The following is a 10,182-nucleotide window of genomic DNA, read 5'->3' on the forward strand; positions in this document are numbered from 1 at the left end:
ACTGAGCTAACTTTTGCAGGAATCATAATTACATCTCTTTACAGCAGACAGAGCAGACAGAAGATAAATTAATTTAAACCTTTGGTACCAGAAACAGTCAAGTACAGTACCAGCAGGACAACAAATTAAATCTTAATCTAGTTACAATAATTTTAATGACATAAGTCCTATCATAATAAAACTAAAAGCTGTGGGAGAACTACAGTGCAGTCAGAGTCATTTTCAGACCCAGCGTTTTATAATTATTCTGGGAAAGGTTGGCTATGCCTTAATTCTGTTAACTGACATCAAATCAACATTGTTACGTTAGACAAAGAATGAAAACCTTGCTTTTTGGGGCTCCCCCGCTTGAATAATTAAACCAACATCTTATCACTAGACTTGTTATTGGAAAATTAGTTCCAAGAGACTTTTACCATGTTCATATAGAAAACCGAGGTGTGTTTATAAAATACTTAACCATCTGTGGCTCTTTTTTTTTTAATGCTTTCCAAGTTTTATGAGACTGGCAAAACTGATGCACCAATGTGTGTTGGAAAAATATTACCTTTAATGTAATTCAGACATTTACAAAGAATTTACTTGACTATTAAGTCCACCATCACACTCTGAACTTGTCTCTGAACAGAAAACACATTTTGTAATTTCCTATGTGGAAGTGTGTTAAAGGTTCAAAGTACTGCTACTGTTTTTCTACGAGTCTGTGCTTTATGCAGGTGTTATTCAACATTAAATGCAAATCCAATGGCTCCTTTCCAAATGTGGAGAGTCCATTCTGCAGCAACAGCTACAAGGCAGTCAGTCAGTGATCATAAAGTTCCTTCATTTCCTTCAGAACCTTGATGCTCTCACTGTATCTCAGCTGGTTCTTATTGGAGCACTCCTTCCACCTAAAACCAAGAACAAAAAGGTTTTTTAAATACAAAACTATTATAAGCAGTGATGGCTGCTGGAAACAAATGCGGGTGGGGCGTGTACTAGTGTGCAAATATTGTGCTGGCTTCAATACAGTAAAGTGTATTGAGTCACTGGGATTCTTTTTAAATAACATTTATTCTATTAAAAATGAGATTGTTGGCATCCTCGCAAACAGGATTACTTCATTCTCAGTAAGTGGAGCAACATTAGAGGTAAGAATAGAATCTGAGGCCTCGTTTATTAAACATTGCGTAGGGTCCATACTAAAAGTGTATGTACGCCAACAAACAAAAAATTGTGTATGCCTCCCAAAAAAAGATAATTCATATTTACAAAACCCATGTGCATGCTCATCAGCATGCAATTTCCCGTTATGGATCACAGCTACATTTGAATGTTTGGATAAAAAGTCCCACCTCATGTTCTGCCCTGTACAAACACCACATTCAACCATAAATTGACAATGCAAAGCATCTCATAAATGTTAATGTGTGTCAAAAGCAGTCCGCTGATCATTGTTATAAAATAAATAAATATTTCCCTTTACAGTCCAACAGAGGGGAAATTTGTTTCTTTGTTCAAGTCATCCGCTAGAGAGCAGTGGGCTGCCACACCAAGTGGCACCTGGAAAGCAATCTATACATTTTCTGCTTTTAAATTCAAACAAGACAGAAGTTGTCTTTGAAAAAGTAACAGCTTTGTCAATCACTTAATCTGGATGGCATTAAATTGTCCTCAGGTAACAAAAGTAAAAAACCTTGGTGTTCTTTTTGACTTGGCCATGTCATTTAATGCCCCGCTAAGTAACATTTTTATCTTAATATATCCTCTTCAAAGTCCCTGTGATTTAATCTAAGTGTTTATGAGACGATTGAGGGGTCTGTCATTTCCCCTTAGTGTCTATGGCTGAAAAACCACACTTTCAACTCTCGGAGCGGCGAACCAGAGGCGGTCTTGCTGCTCCGTTCTAGTTCTCGCGGTAAGACAAACAGTTTTACGGCAGCGCAATGTAAGGCCACCGGCATCAATAGCAGTGTTACCAAGTCTGTTTATTATAAGCGACGTCAGGTGTATTTTAATTTAAAGTCTGTGGTTTACTGGGGTGTTTTGTCCATGAAGCAACTATTTATATAAATAAACCAGCTCAAGCTGAGCTACAGAGTGTCGGTGACTCTAGCCACTATCCTTCAGCATACACACATTTCTCTCACTTCCTTCTTGTCTCCCTCCCTTTCCTAAATAAAAATAGACTCACCCACACTGCGTTACGCTGGGCTCACAGTGAGCAGCCAGGTCTGTATCCGTCTGAGTAGCATTTGTCTCTCTCTGTTTCTAGCTGCTGTGAGGGACAGTTTGCTGTAGCTGTGGGGTGGGGGGAACGCAGTGGGGAGCGTTTATGACGCTATTTTAAAAGGTTCCTGTGTGAGGACTGCCACTCGAAAAGTACTTATGGCTTTAAATCCCATATTAAACTAACCTGACTCTGGCCAGATGGATGTTGTTCTATAGAGCTCCACATGGCGTCAACACATCCATCTGGAATCGCTGCCATTGGGGAGAGATTACAATACCACATAAAATGGGCGGGCCAATCAGGATCGCCAGGCGAAATTTTTTGTACGTGTCACGTATCAGAGAAGCGACTATTTGGATTCAGACAATGGCAGCTCGCAGTGAGGAAGCAAGCGGTAACATTGATGCTGCCATTTCATCAGCGTTGTCCACTCTACTGTATATTAATTCTTTAAAAGAACACAAGAGAACGGCTTTGAAGGCTTTTGTTGGTGGAAACGATGTTTTCGCCCTTCTCCCGACCGGGTTTGGCAAGAGCTTGTAGCCCGTCAGTAAAGAGGATGGACAAGTAGTTTATCCCATCAAATCCAAGGATTTTTGATAAGGTCCCTCCTTCTGAAATACATCATCAATGCAATCCCAGATGGATGTGTGGAGCTCAGTGGAACAAAATCCATCTGGCGGGGGAGTTAATTTTGAACAGGTTTGTAGAATTTCCCTATTTCACCTTCAGAATATTGCCAAAATTGCAAATATTCTGTCCAGGAGCGATGCTGAAAAACTATTCCATGCATTTGTTATTTCAAGGCTGGACTATTGTAATTCTCCACTATCAGGACTACCATAAGATGCAGGTCAAAGCCTGGTCCACCTGCCCTACTCATCTCCACCCCGCACAGATTATTTTCGCCTGCTTTAGAGATTCACCCGACCTAAAAAGGCCTGGAAGAGGGACACGCTTCCTGGGTATTGCTTTAGCCCCCCACGTCCTGTCCTCCACCCCCAGTTGACACTAAAGAAATCTGTGAGAAACAGTAAATGATCAAAATAGCCTACATCATTATAAATTAAACATAAACAAAATATAATAAATAGTGTTTCTATATGTGTACATGGAAGTTTATCTTGGATATTTTTGAGGAATAATTCGGGATAAATATCTGGATAACACATCTAATAATAAAATAAAGCAGAGCCTGTTTGAACTCTGTCTGCTTTGAAACTGTGTGGAGTATCGCTGCGGTTCCCGGGGCAAACTGCTCCTTCCTCAGGCTGTTGTCAGTGACAGAGTTAATATTAACACCTGTATATGAGATCGTTTGTCTCAGTCATTGCAGAGGCGAGGAGAATTCTTTAATAAAAAAAAAAGATTTTAACCGCATTAAAACAATTTTTATCGGTTTGATTTTGCAGGACTCACAGACTGCGGACACCGGTGACAGCGGCAAGGATTGACCGCGCTCGAGGTCCCTGGAGCCGCTGTAGGTGCCAGGAACAGACCGGTCCTTCTTACGGCTGTTTTCAGTCACGGAGTTAATCAACTCTGTGACTAAATATTAATATTTACACATTTATACAAGATCTTTGGTCCTAAAACACACAGAAGTGAGCGGAGCCGTGTGTTACGCAGCCATTACGAGGCAGTGGAAGTGGGACTTTAGTTTGTGAGGCAGACACCCCGTCTACTTTTAAGACAAGGTGTAAAACCTTTTCTGATAAAGCTTACAGTTTGTAGTTACTGTATGCCCTGTCCTATAGTTAGAGTGGCTTGGACTATCCTGACCAATCACTGTAGCTGTATTCTCCAACAGGCTTAAGCTGTTGGAGGACATAAAGCCCACTTTCCCCCAGTCTACTACATTCTCCTACTACTATGACATTTAAACTTTTATTTTATGATGTCTTTTTATCTTCATAGTAACTACATCTGACCTGATGTAGTGTTTAGCTCTGACGCCATCCTGGAAGGCGGCATCAGCTCAACTGCAGCTGCACGCTTTGTGTTCTCCTATAAAGGATACTGTTGGCCCTGTCTTAGACTAGTTGCAATCTGTTGGGTTTATTAAGAAATTAATTTTACTAATCTGTCTTTATGGCTTGATTGAACTGACTTTGTAAAGTGTATTGAGTTGATGTGTTGTGAAATGGCATTATAAACAATGAACTAAATTGAAACTAGAGGTTAGGTATTAAAAACACAACAAACTTGACTTGGATATGAGTCCCTTTCCCGCTGCTTGATTGCAAGTCTGGTTGATCCGATTCAAGTTCTTTTATCTGTTTTTTCCTCCAGCGATAGCTTTTGAAAATTATTATTTTGTAAATAATGAACAGAATTTTCTGTTGTTGTGGCATTCCCTCCTCCCTGGTTGTATTCTGACTGTTTGGTTTGCATTCGTCCGTCTATATGAGATTTATGCTCACGCGTTTAAGCTACCAGAGGTGTGACATTGAACTAAAACCGGTATAGTTCAATTTACCTGATATCCAAATGTCATTATTTAATTGGATGAAGAATGACAGAAAGTGGTGATTGGCCAAAGGCGCAGAGAACTGCCTCGCAAGGAGAATCTTTACATGACCAATTAGAGGCCAGCATGGAATCACAGGTAAGCCAAAAAAGTAAGGACGTAAACACACACACACACACACACACACACACCCCTCTTTCTGGCATCTGTCACCATTTAAATGTATGAATTTAGACCTGCACAAAACAACAAATAAATTCAACCAAATAAATCCAAATGGATGGGAATGTTAGCAAAATAAATAAATCATACTCTGACATTTTATGAGAACAGATGTAATAATTACTTTTTACTTTGTGATTTGTTTATCATCTACACTTTTTTCCTGCAACTTTAATGAGCCTCTAGCGCCCCCTATTGACAAGCTGCCACTGATTTTAAGGCAAACATTTTATTAATAGTGTGCTTTATTTTATCATTGTTCATAGATGCCTTTTATTTTATTTTTCTTTATAAAAAGCATGCAGGTTTTAAGTTATGTTAAAGGGTCTGCAGTGTGTAAAAATGGGTGACGCTTAAGACGACATTTCTTTTTAAAAGAAATGTTGAACACTGTAATTTCTCATGTTTTACCCCCAAAAATGTACACAAATAGTTACTATAACCCAGGGAGTGGTGGCATTAGAGAGCAACGTGCTTGCTTTCTGGAGATGCTGCAATGTTATGGGTTTGAATCCCACAAACTGCCATTCTGGGTCCCTGAGCAAGACCCTTAGCCCAGAATGCGCCCTGGGAGCTGCAGTGGCAGCCCGATGCTCGCTAAGGCATGAGTTTTCATTGGAATGTATGTTGTAATGACAGTAAAGATCATTTTTATTAACAGAGTTTAAAGTTTTATCCCCCTTTCTTGCCCCTCCCCTTATTTCAGTTAGTGAATTACAGTGAAAAAGGAGCATTGTGGAAGCTCTAAAGGGTTCCCATAATTAGATTTTCTACTTGAAGCAACTTTTATCACTTATGATGTGTAGGCATCATGGGAAAACCATTTCGTTAGCAGATCTTCATGTGTGAGGAAGTTACTTCTCAAACACAAAACAAGACTAGACAGTAGAGCAAATCGACAAACATGGGAATCAAATGATAGCTTTCTGTTGTTGGCGAGACGCTACCGCCACCGCCTCGCCATGCAGCGGCCGCCGCGGTAGCCTCTCGCCAACATAAAAAAAATATATAAAAAATTATATATAATAATAATAATAATAATAATAATAATAATAAAACTCGATATGCTTGCATGTTTATTTGACGTTAACACGCGGTTCTTTGTTGCTTTCGCGCGTGCATATAGTGAATGGCAGGGCAAAAACACATGGAGTTCTCGCCGTAAAGCGAGACTTCTGTGTGTGCGGGCCGTAAGCTCTTGCAATTGCAAGTGCGGTATTTCCCCCACAGACCCCCAGGGTGGCCGAGAAAACCTTTGTTCGACCTGAAATGACTCATTTAATCATCCAAAACGGTATGGAACACATTAATTAACTGAAAAATGTTGCATAGTATGCCTTTAAATGATAGCTTTGTGTAAAAAAAAAAAAAAAAAAAAAAAAAAAAAAAAGGCACAAAGAACTCACAATTTGATTTGTCCATGTAAATATGTCTTAGCAAAAAACAAACAAATGGAGCATCTAAAACTTACTTTTGTCTTATCTTTTTCCAACGTTCCATGTGGTCACTTATGAGCGCCCCTGATACAGGAACATCTGTCAACTGTGGACAGAGAGTGACTTTATTCACAGTTAACATGTACAGTATCTAAAAGTAAGTGCATCCTTCACATTTTTACAAAGATTTTATCATGGGACACCACTGAAGAAATGACGCTTTGATACAATGTATAAAATTGTAACTTTGCTGCCCCCACAAAATAACTTAGGCTATGAAGAAGATTGCCAGTATCCTGAAACTGAGCTGCAGCACGGTGGCCAACAGCATACAGCGGTTTAACAGAAGGTCCACTAAGAACAGACCTTGCCATGGTCGACCGAAAAAGTTGACGGCACGTGTTCAGTGTCGTAATCGAAGGATGTCTTTTGAAAACAGACATACGACTGCTGGCAGCGTTGCTGCGGAGGTTGAAGGGGTGGTTGGGTCAGTGCGTTAGTGCTCAGACCACACGCCGCACACTGCATCCAATTGGAAGCCCCTCCTAAAGATGATGCAAAAGAAAGTCTACAAACAGTTTGAACACAAGCAGACTAAGGACTTGGATACTGGAACCAGGTCCTGTGGTCTGACGAGACCAAGATGAAATGATTTGGTTCAGATAGTGTCAAATGTGTGTTGTACTCCCCAGGTGAGGAGTACAAAGACAAGTGTATCTTGCCTACAGTTGAGCATGGTGGTGGGACTGTCGTGGTTTGGTGCTGCCGGCTGGGAGGAGCTACAGTTCATTGAGGGAACCATAAAGGCCCACATGTATTGTGACGTACTGAAGCAGAACATGACCCCCCCTCCCTTCAGAAACTGAACCACAGGGAAGTATTCCAACATGATAACGACCCCAAACACACCTTCAAGACGTCCACTGCCCTTGCTAAAGAAAATGAGGGTAAAGATGCTGGACTGGCCAAGCATGTTGCAGACGTAAACACTATCGAGCATCTATGGAAATGGATGGTGAAGGAAATCAAGGTCTCCGACATCCAGCAGCTCCGTGATCTCGTCTTAGAAGAGGACTTCAGGGGCAACCTGTGAGGCTCTAGTGAACTCCAAGCTCAAGAGAATTAAGGCTGTGCTGTAAAATAATGGTGGTCACACAAAATATTTGTTTTTCTTTTGGCACATTTTTACTTGGGGGTGTACTCACTTTTGTTGCCAGCAGTTTAGCTATCGATGGCTATGTGTTGAGTTATTTTGAGGTGACAGCAAATTTAAACCGTTATACAAGCTGTGCGTTGCCTAATATACATTCTATCAAAGTGTCATAACTTTGGTGTTCTTGCATAAAAACATAAAATATTGAGAAAAATATGTGAGGAGTGTACCCACTTTTGTGAGATACTGTAGGTAAAGATCTGGATTGTCATGTTGCAGTAAAATTTAAAGAAAGTAAGTTGAAAATCATATTATTTTAGAACCTTGGAAATTGTGACCTTCTCAGTCTGTGGGATCCTGAGGTTGATGGGTTCACCAGAGGAGCTAACTGCACAGGCAGATGGAGGGGGAAGTCGATACACATTCTGACCTTTGCCATTCATCATATCTGGGACCTAAAAAAAAAAAAAAAAAAAGTAAATTAAATAATTATGTTTAACAAGTTTTCTTACAAGTTATTTTTATGTTAAAATGCAAAGATGAACTTTAACAAATTTGACATCTTTAGTGGGCTTACTATATAACACTATAAATACTATTTATACTTTTTTATTATTTGCTCTACTTTAGATGAAACTAGAACTGTATCAATACTAAAAAAAATGGTTTATTTAGAGCAGATATTACATGCTACCTTTAAAAACCTGATGCAACATGGGTTTTGAATCAAATTTAAAGCAATTTTTATATATTTAGTAAATTAAGAAAAAAGAAACTAGTTCCACAATTCCTAGTTCAACTGGATAAAAAAAATCTGTCTAATTTGCACATGTTGCTTGTATGAGGACTAAGGCATAGAAAGCATTTTTTGATAATGCTTGTATATGATAGACAAAATAAAAGTAATATAACAAACTTCTTCACAGTCCCACCTCCTCCTCCGTTATGCTTTGTGGGGAGCTCGGAGAAGCCACTGGCTCCCTATGGGAAGGATTGTTTCTCATCCAGGCACGGCAGATTGGATACAGTGGGGTGCTGGTGTTGAACTGAGCTAAATCCACACTGCGATCAAACAACTTAATAATATACGCATCTAAATGAAAAAAATTAAATTAGGACAGAAAATACAAGGACAATTAAAAAGACACAAATTGCAATAAATACATAAATGTATCCAAATTAAATAAGAAACAATTAATATAAATCTAACTCTTTCATTGTTTTAATAGCTGCGCTGAATTTACTCTGTTTATGTTGATTGGTCTCTGGTATGCCCTCGTCCATCTCCTTTCGCTTCTTCCTCCGGTGCTGTGGAAATCTTGCTGAAGGTCTAAAGAACAGGGGGGAAAAAAAATCAAAACTCATACTACAGATTGGGACTTCTGTCTGGCAAAATCACAAACATATACGGTATGATAAATTATACCCGGTTGCTAAAATATAGCTAGACATAAAAGGGAGAAAAGTAGGTATGTACATCAAAACAGACATTTACCTTTTTCCAGCAGATGATGGAGACAAATCTCTAAAAAGCGCAGACAGACCATTTGGTGACTATGTTGTACAATACTGATACAAAGTTGCAATAATGTGATTACAGTAACACTAAATTAAAGCATAATAATGCGTAATATTTTGTGGTCCATACTTGTTTAAAGAGTCCACTGACAACTTTCCTGGATCTTCATTTGGTTCTCTGCAAAGCAAAGCAGTTCTTAATAATCAAAGTGCTCACAATTGTCTTAATCAACATATTGATAAGAAGTATTTTACAAACCTTTCATTTTCACTCTTTTCTACAAGACCCTTGAGCACAGCATCCAACCTGCCACGTGCACCTGTGCTGTCCGAATCTGAAGCAGCAAAATTATTTATAAAACACAAAAAATTATCAAACACGTTCATGTTTACTCTGTGATATTAATAAATTCAGCATTTTAGCAGAGGTAAAAACAGGAATTTATGATTCAAATACGGAATGTTATACATTAGTTTAAAAACTTTTACCCATCATGAAATGCTTACACAAATAATGTTATTTTAATAAAATATTCTTGCTAAAACACAAAAATACCCAATGTGAACTTCATTTTGTGGTTCTTAGCACCTTTACTACGTATTAATATTATGAATGCAGTGTTTATTGTCTTACCTGGCCTCTCTGTCTTTATCTTGACGTGATGCATTTTATTCAATATACTCTTATGGGCTCGTCAAGAAATCCCAGCCTTAAAAACAGCTGCTTTTCTACCTCTTACCGAGGTATACGGGGTCTTTGAGCTAACAACGACCTCTTGTTGATTGCTTGGTAATAACAACGTTAGCCAGTTAGCTACGGTTAGCTGTTAAAACCAGTTAGCCACCCTTCGGCATTAGCGTCAAAAACTGTTAAAACGAGTCCGAAATTATAGATACACATACCTATACTAAACATTCACTGTTCGAGGTAACCAACAGTGACTAGATATTTTTACTTATAACTATCTTACTGCGTTTATTATTGTATCGGAAAGTAAAAGGTTTTAGCTCAACTGCCGTTGCTAAGTTAGCTTGTTTTTGACAAGCTCGAATCCTTTGCTGGCTTTCCTCTTCCGCGCGCTGCCGGTCTCCAGTCACCCGATTGGTTCTTATGGAAACAATGTGTCATCTGCGATTGGACAGATTTTGCGTCCGTCATTTTCTACTTTAA

The 10,182-nt window shown here is 39.0% G+C and overlaps 1 protein-coding gene across 2 annotated transcripts; it reads right to left on the reverse strand.

Annotated features, from left to right (window-relative positions):
• Positions 1–528: 528 nt before the first annotated feature.
• Positions 529–10,104, reverse strand: lin37 (lin-37 DREAM MuvB core complex component). 2 transcript variants are annotated; one of them, XM_021316419.2, is made up of 9 exons: positions 9,646–10,104; positions 9,271–9,346; positions 9,142–9,189; positions 8,989–9,018; positions 8,738–8,823; positions 8,426–8,586; positions 7,832–7,948; positions 6,376–6,446; positions 529–890 (listed from the first exon to the last, which is right to left on the reverse strand). In XM_021316419.2, the coding sequence occupies exons 1-9, from the start codon at positions 9,677–9,679 to the stop codon at positions 803–805; spliced, it is 711 nt and encodes a 236-aa protein (XP_021172094.1). In that variant the 5' UTR covers positions 9,680–10,104; the 3' UTR covers positions 529–802. The 2 variants fall into 2 exon arrangements, with proteins under 2 accessions (XP_021172094.1, XP_012718108.1); XM_012862654.3 differs by having other exon boundaries at positions 7,817–7,948; positions 9,646–10,103.
• Between the last annotated feature and the right edge of the window lie 78 nt (positions 10,105–10,182).

The sequence above is a fragment of the Fundulus heteroclitus genome, chromosome 3 (genome assembly GCF_011125445.2).
Source record: "Fundulus heteroclitus isolate FHET01 chromosome 3, MU-UCD_Fhet_4.1, whole genome shotgun sequence".
Lineage (NCBI taxonomy): Eukaryota > Metazoa > Chordata > Actinopteri > Cyprinodontiformes > Fundulidae > Fundulus > Fundulus heteroclitus.